At 41.4% G+C, this 24,086-nt stretch overlaps 1 protein-coding gene across 7 annotated transcripts; it reads right to left on the bottom strand.

Annotated features, from left to right (window-relative positions):
- Window positions 1-12,954: 12,954 nt before the first annotated feature.
- LOC111568696 (forkhead box C1a) lies at window positions 12,955-16,157 on the bottom strand. 7 transcript variants are annotated; one of them, XR_004847349.2, is made up of 4 exons: window positions 15,811-16,141; window positions 15,189-15,247; window positions 13,622-13,671; window positions 12,955-13,536 (listed from the first exon to the last, which is right to left on the bottom strand). XR_004847349.2 is itself a non-coding variant. In XM_035948292.2 (4 exons), the coding sequence occupies exons 1-4, from the start codon at window positions 15,727-15,729 to the stop codon at window positions 13,481-13,483; spliced, it is 234 nt and encodes a 77-aa protein (XP_035804185.2). In that variant the 5' UTR covers window positions 15,730-16,143; the 3' UTR covers window positions 12,955-13,480. The 7 variants fall into 7 exon arrangements, 1 of the variants encoding a protein (XP_035804185.2); XR_008603040.1 differs by lacking the exon at window positions 15,811-16,141 and adding an exon at window positions 15,315-15,646 and having other exon boundaries at window positions 13,622-13,678; XR_008603039.1 differs by lacking the exon at window positions 15,811-16,141 and adding an exon at window positions 15,315-15,646.
- Window positions 16,158-24,086: the final 7,929 nt, after the last annotated feature.

Here is a 24,086-nt window from a genome sequence, read left to right as displayed (position 1 = left end):
CCCTCCCCTCAGCGCCCACAGAATGCAGTCAGAGCAATAGGGGAGATGTAAAATACTGGCTGCATTTTTTTCCTCCACATTTATGCATACTGAGAGAGGAGAATAATAGACCCGTGGTTTTCACTGATTTCTCTGGAACATGCATTGAAATGTAAACGAGAACAATAAATTCACTTTTAACTGCCTTACTGGGAATTAGCCACATAGTCTGGACTTAAGGAACTCACGCACTTTCATTAAAAGCCACATCATGCCTTGTTAAAGTAACAATGTCCATCTCATAGAGGTTGCAGCGTGTGCGTAGTGAAACTGTGCGATAACATCTGTGCTCAGAGACGTGGTGCTTTAAAAGTCATGACTGTGTTGGGTTTTCACCGCAGTCTCTTCACACTCTCCAAAATTGGCCTTTTTATTGCTACATTGTTGATTAGTTTTCATATGGTTCACCTTGTTTATGTAGTGCTGTTTCTGCTGAAGGTCTGCTCACTGAAAGATGATGACAATGGCCGCACAAAAAGCTTTCAGTAATGACATGTTAATATGCATCTCAGGGGGAGGCTGGCCAGACCAGGTCACACAGGGGAGTGGATTTCTGTTATGGAAGCATGAATTAACCCTGACTTCAACTGCATGTTTCAAACAGTATATTGTCATAGGAACCAGGGCTCTTTTGGGCCTGCAGGATCTAGGTCAGGCAAGGAGAGGAAAAAGTAAGGCGTCTGTTCCTGCCTGAAACCTCATAATTTGCTAATTTATTTTTATATGAAAATTGATTCATATTTATAATTAATGATCCAGTTAAATCATCCTTTTATTAATCACTTGTAAAGCCAGCTTATGAAATATGCTAATTGTTGAGAATTAGATAGGACTGGCAATGCAACAAAAATGCCTCTGGAGTCACACTTGGTTAGCTTAGCATAAAAACTGAAAACAGCTATTTTCCGAGTTTATTATACCCCATTTGTTTAATCCGTACAAAGACCAAAAATTCTGTCATTTATGTGCCAGACTGATTTTGACCAGGAGCAGCTGCTGACTGCCTGGCAACAGCCAAGAAATAGCCCCACACCACCCCTGAAACCACAACGTCATTTTTAGGCTTTTTTTTTTTTTAAATGGATTAAACAAAGAAAATACAACAATCCTGTTTTTTTCCTGTATAATTTACATTGACTTTGCAGACATGGGTGAAACATTTATTATCTCATCCAACTTTGAACTAGCAAATCAGTGATTTTCCCAAAATGCTAATGTATTCCTTTAAAAGCTCCTAGTATTTAAGCAAACACGATATATTTCTTGCTTATCATCTGTTTTCTGGAGCTTCGTTACAGAACATCAAGCTGCAATCTACCTTGTTAGCATGTTGTGGCCCTTCCAGTATAACACGACTTGCTCAGGCAGCTGGAGCCAACAGGGATGGAGAAAGCGAGAGAGAGAGAAGGGAAAAAGACAGCAGGAGAGAGCGTAACTATGTGCAGGGGAACTGGGGAGGCACTGGGGCATAATTTAAACAGGAGACGGCTGTTGCACAGACAGGAAATGAGAGGAAGGCTAGTTCCTGGGATGGGACTGAATTGGATGTTTCAGACTGAGACCGGTATCAGAAAGAGGAGACTTATGCGGTCTTGCTAAGGGTAACAGTAAGGTCATTGAGAGCAGCATTTCCTTTTCTGATCACTGGGCGAGCTTGTCAGCACCAGTATCTCAGTTCCCACATCCCTCTCGAATCATTTCAATGGGTTGGATTCAAACTCTGAAATTCAGGCCGGAGCTGAATAAGACCTCCTGTTGCTGCGCCTGTTTATGAGCTCGGCTCCGCTCTTATATGCTGACTGCTTTGATTTGAAGTTTTTGGGCAGTTTCATCCGATGGAAGGAAGTCAAGTTGAAAAGGCACAATATTACATCAAAAAACAGGATAAAAATATGCTTAGGCCTGGTCTGAGAATGCCCAATGCGACTGGGTCCTTTGGAGTCTGCGGTTTTGATTTAAAACAGACACATAATACTATAGTCAGGACCCGGCTCTACCTAACCGTTCTCATGTCACTGTGCTGGAGGAGCAGGCAGGCCTAAGTTGCTCTGGACTGTGTAACATCCAGCCATCTTGTGAGTTCTCACTGCTCAGCTTCATGAAGTGTGGAGTCCAGTGCCAGCCCGCCAGATTACTGCTCCTAATCAATCTGATTAGCCTGAGAGGGCGGACACCTTGGCTCACATCTGGACTGCATGCTCCGACTCCCCACAGTTTAGTCTGACAGCAACAGAGCCAAAGCATTCTGCTACACAGGAAGCTGATCATTCAGTGACACTGGTAGCTGCAGTCTGTGTGCACTTGTGTGTGTGTGTATGTATGTGTGTGTGTGTGTGTGTGTGTGTGTGTGTGTGTGGGTCTGCAAGCTACAGAGCATATGTACCATTGTTTTAGTGACTACCAAGCCAAGTCCTGATAAATGAGGCATACTAAATACAATAATTGAAGGAATTTCTCACTTTTACATAAGGATTTATAGGGCTTTACTATGACACCGCACTAGATGGACTGTGTGAGAACGGAGGTATCCGCATATATTCGATGCATTCCCAATTTAGCTGTTCAAATGAATTAATTTCTACGGTAACATTTCGTAGCGCTCCCCTGTGAGGTCATTTCACCCGTGCTCTAATGATAGTGAAATACTAGGCCACACATAGCAGCCCAGCTCCCCTCACTTTCCCTGCTCACAGGCAAGAATAACAGGCACATAAGTCATTCCAGGCCCCCTATTTTAAACAGGTGTCACTTTGGTGATAAAAAATGACATCTTAATTCAGAGGCGAGATGCTTTGTCAGAGCGGATTAACACATCATCAGAAGCGATTTATTTTTATTGTGCCAGCATCATTTGGGTGGAGGTCGAGCATGTCAGTAGTTCTGGCCTCAGCTTCTCCCGAGGGGGCGACACATTCAGCCTTGATGTCTGCAGAAGAGGAGTCCTCTGACAGGAGATCTGCGCTGGAAGGTCGCTCCCGGGAACAGATGAGAGAGTTCAAGATGTGTTTTAAATTATGTAGCTTAACATTCATTTTAAACATTCATGTGTGTTTTTGGCTGGTTGGAATTACTGTCCTGCCAGACTAAACCGAATATTATCACTGCAACTCCGTTTGAGAAAAAAAAAAAATCAGAAATCAAAGTAGACATTAAAGATGACAATATCAGGGTAAAAGTTACAAAGATGCAATATATTTGCTGTTTGAAGCTTGCATCAGTTGTGAGTTTTATTTTGTTAAATCATCTGACTCAAAACTAACATGAAATTTCTTAAATTGAATGAAAAAGGCACCCTTTTCTTCCCTGTACCTACAAGGTTTCACTTGAATAATAAGCTAATATTACTCTAAGGCTTTTTTTTACACAGTGAGAAAAAGGACCTTTTTGCATCTGCATTGAATAAAACCATATTCCTTACATTACTTTCAAGAATCTTTCATGTCAGCAGGGTTCCCTAATTTTCTCCATGTTGCTCTAATGAAAGAGAACAGCAAAAATACAATTTAGTGATGCAACCAAAGGACATGCAGTCGGTCAGGCAAACTAATTTTAGGAATGGCCCCTGCTTGTGTTTATATTCTTGATTAAATGTGCCAAACATAATTTCTAAAACTGCGCATAAAACTTCAGATTGTAATATTTTATTAGCCCTAGTGAGCACTATATGGGGGATCTTACGGGGCAGCACAAGAGTGAAAGTTCAAGTCCAGGTTTTATGGAATGCAACACACAAATTACCACATACAGCTCAGCTTAACTTTCACTTTTTTGAATCTATAGTTTTAGCATAAGTCTCCATCATCATAAAAGTGTTGAAATACCCCATCCTTCATCAGCTAATGGTGCAGTGGAGCTGCATTGCTGAGGTCTCTGCAGACTTTTGCTTGCTGTGTTTATGGACACGCCCGGTACTTACCGTCTGTTTCTTATAAAGGATATCAAACAGGGAGAGCTGCCTGAGCCACAAAGCACCTGTTTCCGACACTTCCACTACATGTGTTTGCTGCTGTGTTCAAAGAGCTTTCAGAGGACGAAGACACCAGTCGCACTGCCCTTGGAAACTACTGTACATGTTTAAATCACAGAACTTTGGTTTTTAGCTAGCGTTCAGTTCTACAGCAGAGATGTCTTGCTGTTGTCCGAAGCCCTTAGCCTGGACTGAATATTTGCTAATGTTGTTGTGACACAATGAAAGTTAGTGATTTAGCTGAAAAAGATTTATATCTGAAAGTACAGTGCTATGCTGCCACCACTACTTGCTCCAGCTCCCTAAAACATCGTGTTTGCTTAATCTTTAAACATGTCATTAAAACAACAATTTAAAAATTGTTTATAGGTCATAAATTCAAAGTTTCAGTATACAAAGTTTCATCTGATAAATGTACAGTGACACACACCCTGAAAGTTATGGAAGGGAAACAGAAAAAAAACTGTTGGTGACACAATACAGTATTATGAGGGCTGATGTCAATAAAGTCAATATTGTGGTCGTGACAAAGGATGAGCCACGTGTGATAAGGAGAGAGAACAAACATTTTCAGGAAGACTGCAGGGTTTTTGTGCCTCAACTCATGCTGTATGAATAGATAATACCATTTCTAAACACATGAGAAGTGATAAAACCAAGCCCATAGGAAAGGGAGGAAACAGTGTTATCTCGCTTGTTGTTGGTAACGGCAGGGTGTCTCAGGTAGGATGTGATTGTTTCTGTGTGTGTGGTGTTTTTATAGGAGCCAGTAGTTGGTCCAAAGTCTTTATTCAAAAAATATCACTCATACCTTTATTTGAAAAGAAACAGCTGTAGCTGCCTAGATGATAAAGGGCAAAACTGTTGAAATTATGTAACAAGACCTGTAATAAAATCAGCAGCCCAAAGGTGATTCATCAAACTGCCACTCGATTTAATGTATCCTTCCAGTTTCTCCTTTTGAACACCGCTAGGATTAGGATTCATGCTGCTGTTAATCCCTCTGACGAAAATCAGTTTATGCATGTGATCAGACAACAAATTTTACAAGCATCGTAAAGACCCAGTCAGTGGAATACAGAGAAAATCTTATGAAGACATTAATTTTAGTCACTTTGAATATTGCCTTTCTATCCCTCTACTGTCACAGCACTACACTAATTGTCCAAACTCTTGAGTCTAAACTTAAGTTCATAGTTTCAATTTCAAGTTTCTCATTTGTCATTGTCCTTTAGAACAATATGGGTGACAACATATGAATATATTCATCTATGCAGAACCAGTGCAGCTTAAACAAAACTTTGCACTACACACACTACACTTTGCACGTGTAAAAAATCTTGCAAAGTAAGAAAGCAAAGAAATCAGTCTGATACAAAAACATTTGTTCTGGTTACTTGTGAATGTGTCTGCGCTGAGGCTGATACACAGGGAGCCACCTGCTCCTTCCTTTTCCACTGATAGCAAGTTTTATACAGGACCATAATGCATGCAAAGGTTTCCACCTGTATATGTCCTGACCCTGCGGCAAGAGTCACCCACCAATTTCCTAAACATGAAAGTGATTTGTTTCAACATGCAACCAAGTGGGTAGAATCTAAAAGGGAAAAAAAAACTGGAGCAAGAATCTAATCAGTCAAAAAATAAGATGCACTGAAGTTAGCGTTGATATTACTCAAAAGTGTGCTTGAGCGAGTTTGTACATGGCTTTGCGCACAGCCTGAGAAAACCAGCTCTGCAGAAACAAGACCAAGGGAAGGTTCAACAGTTCACGAATGACAGCAGGAAGGTAGCTAGGTCAGGCGAATCGGCACTCTGTGCATACAGAAGTTTGTGTACAGTATGTGCATTCTGGTGCAGTTCAGAGGCAAATCAGACTTGCTGACCACATCAGCAGTTATCACGTAAAATGCTGCTCTGCAAATGGTTTAAACAGACAGTGGTCACAGTAGAAAGTAAATAGGATGCTTAGTAATGTCATATCAGATAACTGTGTAAAGGCTGATGTTTGTCATCTGGATGTTGTCAGCTCTTTTTGTCTTCACAGACTGTGATCCATCTCCCCACAGGGCTAATGGTAGGACTTCTGTGGACAATTACACACACCACACATTTACTGTACACGTGCACACACACATACACACTCACAATCAGATAAAACATACACATTAAACTGCTACCTCCACTCCTCCTCCCTCTTCCTCTGCCTTCCCCGCAAGCCTGACCCTCCAATAATGAAAACAAGATGTTTTTATTCTCCCAAGACAGAGGGTAGTAGCAGTGTAACTCAAGTTAGGACTCCGTCTCCCCTCCTCACTTCGGACGCTCTATAAATACTCTTACGACTTTCTTAAATATGTGACAAAAATACATTAACGCAGAGTTTACTGGCTCACATTTGCCTGGGGAAATTAAAGGAGTTACCCCTGCCTGGTAGAGGAGGGGAAATGTCAGCTGAGCTTTGTGGTCCTCAGATGGATTGACATGATTCTTGTTGAACAGGACATGAGAAAGGTTCAGTGCCTGCAGGCATCTATGTGTGTGTGTATGTATACTGTAAGCATCTCAGTGTGTAACTTCCTTGAAAGGAGGTGAGTATCACTACCAGACTGCGCACCTGACCTTCATTTTTCAATTTGTAAACCAATCTTCTCACAATTGAGCACCAAATTTAAGAATAAACATGCACGATATTCATCTTGTTTACATCAAAGCTCTTAAACATCACTATACCTGCCATGCTTTGCCTGGCTCACTTAAGCCCCCATCAGCAGCATCCCACCCAGGCTAAATTCTGCCTCTGCTTCTTTTCCTGCTATACATTAGCTCCAATCAAGGTCAATTTCTTTTTGTTAAACTTACTTCACTTGAACCCAGTTATCTCTGTAGTAAGTGTATGATGAGGATAGATAGGTCCTGCTGCTTTTGCATAGACTTTCTCACAACCAGGAAGTGTGGCTAACGTTCTGAACAAACAGTCTTAACCAGCCTGTGTGCAATGCAGTGCGTGCAATTTCAAATTTTTAGAATTGTGAATTGTGTGCAGTTTAAATGTCATTGAGCCAAATCAAAACACAGCATTTCATTGTAACTCTAGCTCGGTTCGGGTTTCCTAGTACCAGTAGATATTTTACCCAATAGCTATTGGATGATTCACAAAAAAAAGAGCAGGTGTTATTAATTCCCTTCCAATATCTTTATAAGCATCCATGTGTTACATGTTAGAATATTTTTACATTATATATAACAAAGGAGCCCTACTCTCTTCATATGATTTCACTTTAGCAGAGGTTCCCTCAAGAGAACCACTACCACCATGTGAGAACACTCTGTGCCTTATGGAGCAAATCTGGGTTAGTAATTAAAGCCAAAAACCCCTGAGTGACAGAAATGTGTACCCTCTAAACCGCAGCCACACTTTACACTGATGCACACAGACACTGAAAAGGGCTGTGTAACTTCCACACACAATCGCCAATATTTTATTTGTGGTGGTTTGAGTCCTTGCAGAGCCTTTGCCATTGCATGCTGCATGAGGTTAGCAGTTCAAATTCTTTAAACTTGCACATACACATAGACAAAACGGAGTCTGTAGTACCCAAATGTAATATTCTGCGGTCAGGTGATCATCATGGAGTGGTTGGAGGAGAAAAACTGTGTGACCTTGAAGGCTCCATAAGGACTGAAAAAGTTCCTAAGGTGACAGCGGAGAGATTGTTCTCTATAAACAGACCATATAAATCTATAGGAACTGCAGAGCCAAATAGTGCACACAAGAGACACACAGACCTCAACAGCAGAAGTGGGTTTAAACTAAAAAATGTTTCACAGCTATAGTGCACATGATGAAGGTAAGATAAGTAGGCAACACCTTGTACCTTACCATTAGAAACCTTAACATTAGAAACCAGTAGAGTAGTGCGAGCTTTAGGTGTTCTACTTGTGGCACTTCACAGAATTTTTCAACAACTATTCTCTTATAACAGAAAAAACTCCTTTAGTTGAATGTAATCATTACCATTAATAAAATAGCAGTGCATGTAATGTCAGCAGTCTGAAAGGGCTGCAATGTGAAGTGTCTTATTCTGCTGATAATAGCAAAGCTAGCGACAACTAGCAAATCTGCTGGATCTAATGTTTGAGCGTGTCACTGGAAAGGATTTGAAGCTTTCTGACAAATTTATTATAGGCATGCTCATTTTTAAATGTAATATTTCTTTAGATAGCAGGTAAATATAAAGTGATTTATCAGTGTTAAGCACAGCTGAGCTCTAATTGGATGGCATGAACTGCACAAGGGTAAATTAACTGTTGGACTAACTCAAGAAAAAGTCTTTCAGTTGTAAAATCCTTTCATGCACACACTTTCCAATTAAAAAACAACACATTTATACGGTTTTGTGGGTGTGTCTGCAGATATAGGCCCTATTTAAATAATTACAGTGGATTACTTGTTTAATCAGTCTTTGTCAGAGGGCATATCTTACTCATAATTGTCCCTTTCAGTAAAAAACTTACATGAATCACAACATGACACTGATCCCAGCATTATTTCTGCATGTTCTGTTTCTAATATTCATACGTGTCCATTCCTGTTTCCCTGTTTGTGAGCTCTCAAGCGTGAAGTGTGCATGTGTGCTGTGATTGACACTTGTGTTTAGAAAGCTGCCTCTCTAAGCATTTCAGGCTGACTGAGTATCTCAGGCAGTCTTTTGTTCCGCACTTCAAGACATTTTAGCCCTAAATTCATTCAGTACTAGTTTACACCACTTCTGTGTCTGGGAAAGTCATTGATCTCAATCAGCAGTCCATTATCTTTAGCACGCAGTTATCCGCATTATCACTTTTGCATTTAGCCTCGTGACTCCAAGGTCACAGATGTCTATTGTAACTTAAGCTGTGTGGTGACTCCCTGGACTTTCATAGTCTTTGGGGTAAAGCACACCCAAAGGGGCCTTTCTGCACACGTATACAAAAAAGTCAGTTTTACTCAAATGCTTTAAAAGAGGTTAAAGAGTCCAAGCAGCAAACAGTAGTTAAAATGCTTCCAAACATCTCAGTCTTAAGATCACATTTCAAAGAATGTGAGCTGAAGAAAACTTTGAATATCAGAGCAAACAATGAGAACTTGATTTCCAACAGCATGCGGGTTTTATTCTAATCAGTGGAACCTCCTGATTAGCACTCCCTCAATCAGAGAGGGACAGTGGTTGACTGAAATCACCTGGTTTAGTGATCAGAGTGAAAACTTGCAGCTTCCTGATCTAAAGCTACACCTGGTTATTAAAGATATTAACATCTATGTTACAGCTTAATGCACTTTATTGATTCATATGTAAGCATGTTCAGAATGAGGCTTAATTTATCAATAGCACCAAAACTGACGTGGTAGGACAAAATGGTACTGAGAAATTTTAATAAACAACTGTCTGCAGTTAAAGGTAAAAGCGTAAGACAGACATTTTGAAATGGACCTTTGTTTACAGCTGCTAAGTTGTCACAACATTAAATACATTGCACATTTGAATGATGAGTAACCATTGTGCTGATGTTTTTTCTTGTTGGATGACTCTTTTCTCCAATTTCTTTGGTCCTGCAAAAACTTTAAGCTATTTCATTGTGGGAAAATGTTCAGTAACCTGCACTAGATGTAAACAATTGCAGCTTTTTAATTTTCTGATTTCAAAAGCAGTCATAGATTGAATGCAGGACACATTTTTTGATATGGCATGATTGTGCCATAACCCGGCTCAATGGCCATGACAAAAGAATAGGAGGAGTCCGCTTTCCAAAATAACCCAAATAATTTATTACAACTGAAAGTAAGTCAAACAAATAATACCTGCGGGTATGAGGTGTGTCTTGTCTGTAATATCAGTAGTGTGTATGTGGGTGTGTGAAAATGATGTGGCGTTGAAGGGTGCACTAACAGAGAAAACTAAATAAATTGTGCATGTGGCTCAGGCGAAGGATCAGAGAGCAGAGCCACTGGAAGCCAGCATATATAGTGGAGGTGGAGCAGCAGGCCCAGGTGCTCCACATCTCAGTGATTTTACCTGGCCAATCCCAGCACCTTGGAGAGAACACATGTCATTAACTCCTCTATCACACATATACACGGGGGCCGTCACACCCCCCCATAAAGTCGGGGCTCCAAGGGAGTCACCGGCTCCAAATCACCAATACCAAATCTACAAAACCACAGTGACCCATTAACAAATAACCCATAACTATAAATATCAAATCCTCAATACCAGCGATAAGCAAGAACAAATATATACAAATCCCATCCGGTCCAATGTTTATGTCTGCCCAACAGTGTGCCGCGTAGACTACCCCACCCACTCTCAGCAACCCCGGTACCTGAGAAGCAGATTAAGAGAGGAGAGCAGCGCAGCAACAACAACACACAAGGCATCAATAAAACATTATGAAGGGAACTCTAAAGGTCAGAGGTCATGGCATAGGTGCACGGGACAAAGCATCCGCCATGACGTTTTCTGTCCCCTTAATATGCAAAACAGTGAGGGCATAGCCCTGCAAAAATAAAGACCACCTAACCAATCTCTGAGTGGGGAACCTAAGAGACTTCAAGAATGTAAGGGGATTGTGATCAGTATACACCACTAGGGGCGCCCCACTCACGTATACGTCAAAATGTTGCAATGCCCAGATCAAAGCCAGTGCTTCTTTCTCGATCACAGAATAATTGCTCTGATAACGGTTGAATTTTTTCGAGAAGAAGCTAACTGGTCTCACCACCCCATGGTCATCCCCCTGCAGCAAGACTGCTCCTGCTCCCACCTGACTGGCATCCACCTGCAGCATAAACGGCCGGTCAAAACACGGAGCTGCCAAAACAGGAGAAGAGCAGAGTGGCGCTTCACATTTTCAAACGATTGTCGACATGCTGAAGACCAGACAAATTTTGCCTTCACCTTCAGCAACTCTGTTAATGGAAAAACGACAGATGAAAAATTTTTGCAAAAGCTCCTATAATAACCAACCCCAAAAATCGCTGCAGTTCTTTTTTGGTTGTAGGTTGAGGAAACTGGGAGACTGCAAAAACTGGAGCAACGCAACCCTGACCCACCACGCGGCCAAGATACGTCACTTTCGCCATTGCAAATTCACAGTGAGTCGCGCCAAGGCGAGCCTCTCAAAGAGCGCACGGACGCACTGCAGATGTGAGTGCTAGGTGTCATTATAAACCACCAAGTCGTCTAAATAGACGGCACAACCCTCCAAACCAGCTACAACACGGTTCATTAACCTTTGGAAGGTTGCCGGAGCATTTTTTTAACCCGAATGGCATTACTTTATAAGAGAACAGTGCAGATGGAGTAACAAACGCAGAAATTTCCTGTGCACGTTTGGTTAAAGGAACCTGCCAGTATCCTTTAAGCAAATCAAACTTGCTGACAAATTTGGCTGAACCTACCTGGTCAATACAGTCATCCATTCTGGGCCATGGAAAATAATCAGGCTTGGTGACAGCATTAACCTTTCTGAGGTCTGTACAAAACCTGGGTGTTTTGTCTACTTTTGGCACCAAAATGCACGGAGATTCCCAACTCGAGAATGAAGGCTCAGCAATTCCATTTTCAATCATGTAATTAATTTCACAATCGAGATGTTTAAGTTTATCAGGTGCCATGCGATAAAACCTCTGTTTAACTGGCGGCGCATCACCGACATCAACGTCATGCTCGATCCAATCAGTACGTGACGGCACATCACCAAACAAACAGGGATACCTAACGATTAGCTCTGACAACTCCAGACGCTTGGACACAGACAGGTGTGATAGGATTTTATCCAAGTTATGAAGTGATTCTGAATTTTTTAAAGACCATAGAGCAAACTGTCATCAGGCTCAGGAACCCCATCTCCCTCTGAACCCTCCAACACAGAGCTCACAGCCAGCACAGGATGCACAAACTCAGGAACATTCCCTACCACTGGATCAGACTCACGCTTGTAATAAGGTTTAAGCAAATTAACATGATATAACTTTTTGGATTGTTTACGACCCAGTGTTGAAATTACATAATTAAGATCAGACACTTTTTCTACAACACTATAAGGGCCTACAAACTTCGCCTCAAATGGTGATCCCACGATAGGCATGAGAGCCAAAACTTGGTCTCTGGACTGAACTCCTGGTGTACCGAGCGGCGATCATATAGTATTTTCATTTTATTCTGAGCGATGTGCAATTTTTCTCTCGCTAAAGCACCAGCGACAAACAAGCGATGACGGAAACCATTAACGAAGTCAATCAAATTTCTAGGAGGTTCTGTTTCAACCCAGTCATCTTTAAGGACAGACAATGGACCATGCACAGTGTGTCCAAAAACCAGCTCATTTGGACTAAAGCCTGTGCTTTCCTGAACTGCCTCTCTCGCAGCTAACATCAGCCAGGGAAGACCTTTTTCCCAGTCCCTGTCCAACTCAGTGCAGTACGCCCAGAGCAGAGATTTCAGGGTCTGGTGAAACCTCTCAAGCGCACCCTGGCTTTGCGCATGATAAGCTGAAGACTTATTGTGTTTTATTTTTAATGTTTTCAGTACCTGTCCAAACGTGTAATGTAAAATTTGAACCTCTGTTGCTCTACACAATTTTTGGGGTGCCAAATACTGAAATAAACCAAGTAAGTGCCTTGTTAGGGACCAAGCAGCTAAGCAGGGACACGAGAGAAAATTTCTAACTTTTTAAGGCTTTATTTTGCCAAAGGTAGCTGTCCATAGAGTACTCAAGATTGCAAAAGATTAAAATACATCAAAGAAAAAGTATCAACAGAAATTCTAATTCTGGGCCCTTTAAATAAACTGAGGTCAACAAAACAACAATATCAACATAAGTGTAAACTAAACAAACCTGACCTACCAAATAACACAAAAGAATAAATATATATATATATATATATATATATATATATGCTAGCTACAAACACACAAAAGGGGGAGAGACCTATTCCTCACACCATATAAAACCCCAAAATAAACCCAACTGCCATAATAAAGACATAATACAAATACCTATACATATTAAACAACACCACCACCCCAAACTCAAACAACTGCACACACGCTGCTTTTCTTGAGGCCTCTGCACTTCAGCACTCCCCTTCACAGCACTGGGAGTTGGCACCTTCCAGTTCCTGACTGCCAGCATAAAAGGCCATCTTAAACTCCACCTCTCCCTTTCGCCAGGACCTCAGCAGCATGTGGAGCAACAGAGACAAAGGTACAAAGAATTAATAATTTAAGCCAATTTGATGAACTCATGACTAAATGTAACCAAAATGCGTCCACTCAAATTGGTAACACCATCACAATGTAAATCAAAGAAGCTAAATAAACATTTAACCAAAACTGTGTGGGTGACCATTTGTTTGAAATGAAAAGAAACGATACTAACACTGCATGGTCCAAGTTGCAGATCGGGCCATCACACACCTTTACCACAGATTTAGCTGTAATGGACCTCAGCAGATACGCAGCAGGATAACATGCTTTGGTACATCACTGTAAGAAGATACTTACTGCCAGATTTTGAACACGGTAAAGGGCCAACACAATCGACTATAAGATGTTCGAAAGGTTCACTTACGGCTGGTATCGGTTGCAGAGGAACAGGCTTCACAGACTGGTTCGGTTTCCCTGTTAACTGACACACATGACAGGTTTTTATAAATGTAGATACATCTCTTTTTATATGTGGCCAGAAAAAATGTTTCAAAACGTGCAAATATGTTTTTCTGACACCGAAGTGTCCACCATCATCATGAGCCACCTTCAGCACCAAGGGACGGAACTTAGCCGGAACCACTAACTGGAAAACAGCCTCTCCAACAGAATCACAGCCAAGGTGCGTCCACTTCCTAAACTGCAAACCATTCTGCACACAGTAGCCAGTGGCCACATTGTTTACTTCAGCTGCTGGTAAAACTCGACCAAACATTTCCTTTAATGAAGGATCACTCTGCTGCTCTTTAATCAGCTCACTGGCTGATACAGCCAGAGGAAAATCAGACAGAGGTGGGACCTCCACTGTAACGACATCATCATCATCACCACTGTTCGTCACAGCCTCAGCCTTAGTCATGGTAAGTGTGACCACACAAGCTGGAACCATCTCCTGTAACTCAGAAGAACCCTTCATAGACAAAATATCCACAGGATCAAGACTCGGACCACACTCTGCAACCAGCCAACCCATTACCCAATATAAAATGAATTCCCTCTATGGGCAATGCTGGTCGAACTCCAACAGATACCTCACTGTCATTAAACTGTGGCAATAAACGCAAATTATTTATATCGAAAGGATGTCTAGGATCCTGCTCACCCTTTCCATCACTATGTTGCTCCCCTGCTTTATTCCTAGACAGACGACTCACTTCAAACTCCAACCTGGCTCTCTCGGTCTCTCTCTCCTGCCGGATGCGCTCGATTTCAATCTGTTTTTCAATTTGTAGTTCATGTTTTAATTGATCGTGCTGCAACTGTAACTGGAGAAGCTCTTTCTGTTGCTCAAATGTTAAGCCTTGTGTTTGCACAGAAAACGATGAGACGGCAGGACACTCTTCATGACCTATGGCCATAACTCCCATTTCCATTAATTTTGTTTTTAATGTCACCTTAATATTTTCTTTTAACCGTTTATCCCCCAAACTAACACTATAATGCTCAGCAAGCCTCACCAACTGGTCTTTTGGACACTTTTCCAAGTTCTCATCGGATGGAGCAGCAATAAATGACTCAACTTCTGACATTTTGAGGATTTATTCAAAAACAACTACAGCATAGGAAAACTTTACACTTGCAGAGGACCTGTCGGGCACCACAAGGCCACCGTGTGCACTCGGAGCATCACCCCGAGCCGGTATGGAGCTCTCCCGCTATCTAATGGACAAAACCCCGCTGTCTAACTCTTCCCTAGTCTTCATGCAACGACTAGCGGCGGGTTCTTATGCACCGTTGACCGCTGGCCCGGTTGGGCGACTAGCACGCCAGCAACCCTGCCGAAACCACGGACCTGCTCCCAAGCAAAGCTTTAACCGCACGCGTTACAGCACTACCAAGCCCCACGCAACGAACCCAAAGGGGAACGCTGCTACAGCCTACAGGGAAAACTCCACACCACCATAACAACAAAGCACACGATACCTTCTTACCTGACTCTCCTGCTACCTGCGTAAACAAACTGCAGCCGAGGATCCACGCCGAGTCCACACTGTAAATAAACAACGAAACATAAATACAGTTTAGAGTCTACATTAACAATATACCAATTAACTTACCCCGATGACCAGCCAAAATAAGCAATGCTCTTCTCCTCTGTCCCCACAAACGCACAGACAAAACGTTTACCGTCAATATAAACACGGAAACAAAAGGAAACACGTGCGCCAAACAATTTTACGCACGTGCGCTCTCGCCGGCACGAAGCACCAATTAAACATCTGAATAGTCTAAATGCAACACAAACAAATTCCAGAGGTACCCAAAAGCGGAAACTCCTAACAAATATATTACCATTAACTTAGACACTAATTATCAAATTCCGACCGAAAAAGGACCAAATTGCGCAACAAATGATCCAAATGTTGCAAGTAATCAACACTTCAAACAAGGCAATTTACTCACTTGCAACCAAAACGGGAACAAAACAGCTGGACGAGCCCCCATTTTGTCATAACCCGGCTCAATGGCCATGACAAAAGAACAGGAGGAGTCCGCTTTCCAAAATAACCCAAATAATTTATTACAACTGAAAGTAAGTCAAACAAATAATACCTGCGGGTATGAGGTGTGTCTTGTCTGTAATATCAGTAGTGTGTATGTGGGTGTGTGAAAATGATGTGGCGTTGAAGGGTGCACTAACAGAGAAAACTAAATAAATTGTGCATGTGGCTCAGGTGAAGGAGCAGAGAGCAGAGCCACTGGAAGCCAGCATATATAGTGGAGGTGGAGCAGCAGGCCCAGGTGCTCCACATCTCAGTGATTTTACCTGGCCAATCCCAGCACCTTGGAGAGAACACACGTCATTAACTCCTCTATCACACATATACACGGGGCGTCACCCAATGAAGCCCAATGCAGGTGGGCAGAGCAAAGTAAGGCTGAAAAAAAAGAAAGAAGAAAGAAACGACTTTACAATATTTCAACTTGTGCAGAGAAAAAATTATTCATACTTTGGATTTTCTATAGCAAAATTGATCAGTTAAAGAAACAAACGCCAGCAAACTCTCATACATGCCATGCGATTGTCTTTAGCTTGCTTACAACTAATGCCTTTACAGATATTACATTTGTGGTGTTGACACAAATAAATCCAAAAGGTTCAGCAGTCAAATTTCTGTGAATTATGCAAAATGAAGATTGCCTCCTTTTCCTTTTTGTTTGAACACAGTGTTATTCTCCATTAAGCACAATTCAAGGTGTAATATTGTGGACAAAACACTAAATAGTATCATAGGGTTCATAATTGCCTTTCAGTAACAACAACTGAAGACAGTAAACAAAGACAAATAAGTTACCTTTTCTGACTTGTGAGACTGAATGGTACAATGGCCAACATTTAATGCTGCAGGTTAGCCAAAGTTTCACGTTGTATAAATTTCCAATTCAACATGTTCAAAAGTAAAATATAGCAGGCTGTAACCTGCAGGAAAATAGAAAGGTGCAGTTTGACTGTATAATATGTAAAGTGTTGAATGATGCCTAGTAATGCAGGATACAAAAGCATGATGCAGTGCACTCTCAGAAAATCACTGTGGCTGTATTTCATAAAAAATTTCAGGGGAATATTTAAAATAGAGAAAGGTGATCCAGCACAAATATGAATGGCTGACTTTAAACACCTTAATGGTCCTCAGACCAAGACTTGGCAGTGACTGGAGTTATGAGTAATATCCGTCTGCAGGCAGCTAGTTCATTTAAGAGACGAGCAATAAATGGCTCATGTGAAGGGGGAGAAAAACTGTGCGGTTCATTTTAAACAAGGTATGGACTTGTCCATTTCCTTTGTTTTTCGGTTCCAGCATGGAAATCATAAATAATAAATAATAGCCAGTATTTTGTGGTTTCATATTTAGCAAGGCACAACAAGGGTGCACTAACAAATAATGGCACAAAATAGCTTGTAACAGAGTAACCAGATCCAGATTTTAGGTTAGAAGTTCATAGATGCCTCTTTTATTTGAAGCCCCACATTCCAACTTTGACCTTCTAATTGAACAACTCTCCCCTCGAGCTGTTTAAAAGTCACCATGTTAGTACTAAACACATTCTTTAGCATGTCCTCTGCAGCGACACATTTTTAAACAGCATTTATCTATTTCTTTCTCAGTCCCGTGTAATCTCCATGTTTCCTCTTAAGCCAGTCCTCATGTTTTCTCTAGCACTGCTTGTCCCAACCTTGGGAAAAAAGCTATTTCCTCCTGGTTCCAAGTTCTCCCACTGAGGGACGAAGTGTGTCCCTAAGTTCAAGCAGCACCCCGGGCAATGTAACGGGGTGAGGAGAACAAGAGGTGGACCAGCGTCAGAGCCAGGCAATACTAACCAGTGTGTGGGAGAAAATTGCAGGGTTAGTGACCTTACAGGGAAATAAGCAAGGCTTGAGAAAATACACAACAAACAGGGAGGGAGATCACAATCGTCTTCAACTCATGGTCCTGATATATATTGTCTGTATGACCTGAAAAGGGCACATCATGGGTCAGCATTTAGTTTTAGAGGCCAGTGGCTGTTTTCTATTTAAGCTTTTTCACAGACAAGGTGACAAATTGCCTTTAGTTTTAAAGGAAGATACACAACTTCAGGATAACAATGTCATCACTACTGCCGATTTTACTGGAGCGCGTATTAGACAACCATAATTATCACTGTCATAGTTGTCATCAAGGGTCAGTGGAGTTTGTTACAGTTACAAATGCAATTCACGTCTTCTGATGTATATGTGGAATTTGTTATGAAAAGTTTTTTAGAAGTCACTTGTTACTGGCTTTAAACTCTTTAACATAACATAACATAACATAACATAACATAACATAACATAACATAACATAACATAACATAACATAACATAACATAACATAACACTCTCTAGATGGCTCATTGGCTTACAAAATATAGCACACAGTAGAAATTGGATTGTTCACTAGTGTGCCATTAAAGCCTAGTGGCCTTGCTTCCTAAAATAATGGTTTCTCAATGTACAATCTAACATAATAACAACCATTTGGTTAACAGATTATCACAACATAATACCCATGACACTCCATGTGAAAGAAAAACAGTACAGGAGGAAAATATCCGTATTTGAATGTGAATAATGCCCTATTGATGAAAGCAGGAAGGCTTCTACCTTATTGAGTCATTTTCATCAAACTGGCCCCTAAAAATTAAACTCCTGATTATGTGTAATCACCAAAGAATGACATCTTGTGGAGCTCTTTAGTGCAACAAACAGAAAGTGCTTCCTATCAGGGCAAAAGCACTGTGTTGCCACTTCCCTATCGTTCTAATACAAACCACATACACAATGGGAGTGACTGACCTGCACAGCGTGATGACATGTAAAATGCTCCCCACGGTACCTGCTCATGCTGCAGAGCTGAACAGCAGCTCCAATGGAAGCACATGGGAGGCCAAGTGAGCTCCGGGCAACTGAACAGCTAAGACATCAGTTGTACAACTGGAATAGTAATTGTAGTTTCCACTATGATATTATTCAGCTGTAATGCAAGTATGTTTATTATTAGTTTCCATGCATGGTCACATACAATAAAATTACAATTCTTAAATCTCACCACTGTGTATAAGAGATGGATGCAGTGTCCAGGTTTAAAAAGTGAAGTGGATGCTGTCTGTATTCTTCCTAATGGCCAAAAGAGGGCGACTCCTCTGGTTCAAAAATAAGTCTGACTCTATAAAGTCTATGAGGAAACAACACTAGCTCTCACTTGATTTCTCACTACAGCACACATTCTGCAAATTACTTTATCGTCTCATTTGCTAGTTTCAAGACTTTCAGAATACAGCATGACTTTCATTTTGGAAGTTATGGCCCCATTTAAAGTTAACCAGATGATAAAGCAAAGTTTGTGTTGGGATGTACCAATGTTTTGATTGACAAGTTGCTACTGGGTGTTCAGTCAGATCTGCTCCTCACTCTTCACGTCTGGTTTCGAAAAATAAGATGGTAACAGCCTAAGGAAAAACTCAAGGCTTCAAAAAGCCTGTTCACAAAGCACATATATTTAATTTGAAAAATGTCACAATATGCAAGAGAAATTTAATGTAGTTATTGTGGCACATGCAAATAGATGTCTGGATGGCACTACTGCCCAGGAACAGATTAGCAAAGAAGATTTCAACGGCGTCTGGGCACAGAGTGTGAGTGAGGAGGACAGTGGTTGAAAGACAAATTTTGCCACAAGCCAGGATTAGACAGTAGTGTGATGGATGTTCTCCTGCTTCTAATGAAGCTCCTGCCTTGTATTAGCCCAGGGTGAAGGAAACCAAAAGGGAGGGAAGAGCGAGAGGCTGCAATAGGGGGCCAGGAGGAGAGAGTTATCTCATGCTAACTTAGTTAGCTGATAGGCTCCAGGGATACAGGAGGAGAAGGGTCAAGACCCCTACCAACGTCCCCCAAGGGACCAAGGCACAGAGAAGTCAACATTCCTGAGAAACTCTGAGACCTTCCTCCCCAAGAGAGATGGAAAGACGAGGGAAAGACTGATTGAAGGAGGAGACAGAGCACGCCTAAGAGAGAAAAAGAATGAGAGAACTTTGCATGTTCTTTCCATTTACTCTCCACACAGAACAACGTATGCACAGACAAAAACACACCCTTCTCTATGCATCCCATACATTTCATTTTTACAGTGTCAGACATTGGTAGTGACTCATAAACTCACATTGACCTATGTACAGTCATTCCTGTCATTATTTATGAAATATTTTTAGGCAAACTCCTAAAATAGTCTTTCTCCCCTCTCCTCCCCTTGGCTAAGTCATTTCCAGTGCAGTGGTGGCTGGCGCCTGCAGAAGTCTGAGGAGCAGGAGGAATTCTTACTAGCTCTTTGGCTTAAAGCCTTAGTCATAACGATAGAGCACGTCAGGTTTATCGCTTACATGTGCATGGAAAAACAATTTGCATAATCCGTACTTGTATTTGTCTAAAGACAATGTGTGGACACATCTGAAGTACTTGGCAGCAGTGATGCAGGTTGAGATTCTCACACATGCCATGAGTGCGGAACACTGATAATCACATTTTCATTAACCTTGTCCAAGATGCTCATTCAGCTGATACTCTAGCTGAGCCTTGGGCTGCCTCTGCCTGGGATGTGATTTGTGATGTCTAACAGAAATAAATGTTTTCAGTCTAATGATTTGCTTTAGTTTCTTTAAGGATGCTTGTTCATTAGATAAATGAGGATGAAACATTCCAAGCAGGGAATCAAAATGACCACAAGCCTTTCTTTTACATATCAATTGCGGTATGTAAAGTGCTTGAAGGAATTGTTAAGTGCGAATGAGGGCCAAACGGGTTTTGTAAACTGTGCACGCCTTATACTGCTGCCAGGACCTCTAGAGACAGCACATTTTGACAATGGTTCAGTTGATGTGCTGTAATGGCATTGTGGCTTGTCTCCCAACTAAATCCATATCGCTCCCCCTACTGTACAGAGAGCACACAATACTGAAGACATTGAATTCTCTCTTTTTTGTGTGTTTAGTGTTGTGAACTCATGAGAAATTCATGGGAAAAGCGGACATGGTGTTGTTACAAAATTCACATTCCCAGTGAACATGTGTGCAGTATGATTTGTTTTCATGACAACAAGCAACTGCGGGCAATAAAAAAACAGATCAGAGAGGCAGAACAGAATCACGAGGAAACTTTGTTTTGGTTTCCAAGTCATTTCCCAATCCAGAGTGAGTAAGTACCAACAACAATGATTCCTGCCTGCCCTGTTCTGTGCTGCAGACATTTTTTGTCCCGTCTGTAAGCATTTGCCTTTCTTCATCAGATCTAATACAGTGGAGCTTTGACAGCCCTCATTCTGCTCTCAATCCCAGCTTGTCATCTGCATCCCGGTCTTGACAGCCCTCACTGCAGAACCCCCTCTAAACATGTAGGAATGTATGGGAATTAGCTTCTTGGAATGCCACTGGCAATCACTACTAGCCAACAAAGGAACAAGAAGGCAGTCACATGTCTTCACAAAACTCCAGACTAACCTGACTGCATTCTCAATTACTCATTGATTGTCACCTTTGCATTCAACTGTGGGTTGTGCACATTGAGAGAAAGTAAATGTAGCATTGCCAGTAATGGCACAAAACAGTCTCGCTGCTCTGAGTAGGAGTCATGCCCTCCAGGAACCCCTAGTCTGGGCTGAAACCCTCCAGGATCTGGCAGCGGTTGTTGGTGTACTCAAGGGGTGGAAGGATATTCAAACTTTCATCGTTGGTTAAAAATAGGCCGCCCCTCTCTCGGACAAAAAAAAGAGGGCCCTGCTAATAATCACAGCTCTGTACTGGCTGTCTGAAGCATCTGGTCTGAGAATGTGTCATTTTTTAGGAGGGGCCTGGGAAACTGTAGACACCACGCTTGCTGCCCAGAATAAGAACCATGGGAATGATTGAAGGGGTCTTTTTTGTGTGTGTGGGCTGCTAAACTACAACTAGCCTGTCTCCTGGACTGCCTGCCTGCCTTGCCGCCTCCCGGCTGCCCAGCCAGGCATAACTCACTCAACGGATGGTTTGCCAGAAACAGATGATTTTATGGTAACACATAAATGGCTGGGGACACAATAAGGTCAGGGAACTGTGGACATGGGAGAGATGTCCTCTCTCGAGGGTCAGACTAAAATCCCATATCACTTGGCAAGAGTGTTTAAGTGGTTTGTGACATGTTGAATCAAATAGATTTACTACACTATTAAATCAATGCATGACGTTTGGCCTATTTTCCCAAACATGTCCCTTAAACTTATAGCCAGTTTGACCTTCTGAATTAATACATTTTGAGAATCACACATCTTTGCCTTCTTGCCAAAAGCTGAGTGATAAGATCTATACAATCCTTATATCTGTGTGGTGAATGCAGCTGTTAACTATTCAAAAATAGTCCTGCAAAAAAAAAAGGTGCTTTTTTGAATTAGCAAACATAATAAAAGCTGTAAATTACTGAAATGTGTTGCTTGGTTATCACTGTCAAGGAGTTTGCCTGCCTGAGATGTTCTGGCAGAGTTTTACAGCTTAGGGCCATGAACAGCAGAGGTCTGGTCACTTTTGGTGACTAGTCGAGAGTTTTGAACCATCAATAAGGCCCTTCTGGAGAATCTCAGGCTCATTGGGAGTTAGCAGATCACAGATAGGCAGCCAGAATTCTTAAATACAGTTGTAAAACTTGTACATAATCAGTGGTGGGCAGCAAGCATTGGTGTGATACGGTCACTTATTTTGGTGTGTGTTAGAAACCTGGCAGCAGCATTATGCACCATATGTTTTGCTTGCTGATACCAGAATAAAGTGCATTGCAAAAGTACAATCTGGAAGTAAATGCCTATATGATCTTTTGATCACATTTTCTAAATCTGAAGGGCAAAGGAATGACCAGATCATGGTTGGCTGTCTCAGTCGTGCAAAGCAGGACTGTAAAACTTTGGTTTGGTTTGGTTGCAGTACATCATTAGATAATGCACCCAAATTGGAGGATAGATTGTTTACACTACAAATGCTGGGGACATGATGTTAAAGATCCATCTTAGTTAGGTTACATACAGAACAATTAGTCTGTGATTACTACAGTAATCAGTTAGTACAACTGATCTTGGTTAGGGTTAGCAAACGTGCACTCTCATGTCTGTTTGCAAAGTGTACTCCTGATGTGGTTTGGTTTCCTTTGTAAACCAGTAAGGGAGAATATATCTTCAAATTATTAAATGACCTCTGTGCTGACTAATTTCAAACATTCATTTCTGTTTAATTTGTGTATTTTTTGCAGTGACCTAACAAAGTGTCAAAGTACTTAAGTATCACCACCCTGTTTCTATATTATGTGGAATGTGACAGGTGCACTGGTGTGAACTGTCTCAGACTAAAATGCAGACTGCTATAAATCACCTGGCTGAGGAAGCAAAGTTGCTGCTGTCGTTAACTTGGCTAACAATTAGCCTTTATAACAGAGAGGTGTTCATGGGAGACAAACTGGTTAATGAGTGCTGTCAGACAAGGACTTGTCATGGAAAGCCTCTAGAATGTAACCTGAGAGAGGTGAAAGCCATCACAGAGGAAAACATTTTGTGAAATGGAAATCCATGATTTGGGACTTTTTTTTTTTATCTTGCTGCACTTCACTTCATCCACAAGATAACTTTGATTGTATAATTAAAGATTAAAGATCAACATCTGTTGTTCTGAAAACAGTAACTGTACCAGAACTCCTGGGTGTTAAATTTCACCACAGGCAGCCCAGAAGGACAGATTAATATTAATCTGCAGGCTAACTCACATCACACACATCCCTCATGTGCTTTGAGGTAACTTCTCTCATCATGTGTATGCAGCAGCTTTTTAATACAGCGCTGCAAGTAAAATCCAGTAGAAATCCGTCTACACTTCTGTTTGAATGGAGATAAAGTTACAGGTGTTTGAATACACAAAATTTAAACTGTGTCATTCAATTTATTTTGGAAAGATAACATCTTATATTCAAACCAGAGAATTTCCCCACCGGTTTGCAAACACTTGTATGCAATAAACATGACTTGTTACTGCGCTAATCAGTTATGACCTGTTCTCATAACTTTGGGTTTTCTATTTTGCTCTCTCATTCTGTGGTAGCACCACAACAAGCAAGCAACAAACTGTGAATGAGGCCCTTTGATTTCTTTTTGGATTGTGGCCCCACTGAGAATAAAGAACATGAAGAAGCAGTGGCGGAGGGTGCCTCTAAAGAAGAGAAAATGGTCACGTCAACAAACTAAAGACACAAACTGCAACTCCTGCAACCAACCAACAACCACAAATACACTTGCAGCTGTGTGACAAAA

The sequence above is a fragment of the Amphiprion ocellaris genome, chromosome 10 (genome assembly GCF_022539595.1).
Source record: "Amphiprion ocellaris isolate individual 3 ecotype Okinawa chromosome 10, ASM2253959v1, whole genome shotgun sequence".
NCBI classification, from domain to species: Eukaryota; Metazoa; Chordata; class Actinopteri; family Pomacentridae; genus Amphiprion; species Amphiprion ocellaris.
This window is presented reverse-complemented; position numbering and strand designations above follow the sequence as displayed.

Excerpts from the sequence above, each read along its gene's own strand:
- LOC111568696 (XM_035948292.2), bottom strand. The coding sequence starts at position 15,729 with ATGGCCATTGAGCCGGGTTATGACAAAATGGGGGCTCGTCCAGCTGTT. Across the intron at positions 13,672-15,188 it reads GCAGGTAGCAGGAGAGTCAG|GGAAACCGAACCAGTCTGTG; the intron begins GTAAGAAGGTAT and ends GTCAGTTAACAG. Across the intron at positions 13,537-13,621 it reads CTCTGCAACCGATACCAGCC|TGATGTACCAAAGCATGTTA; the intron begins GTAAGTGAACCT and ends ATCTTCTTACAG.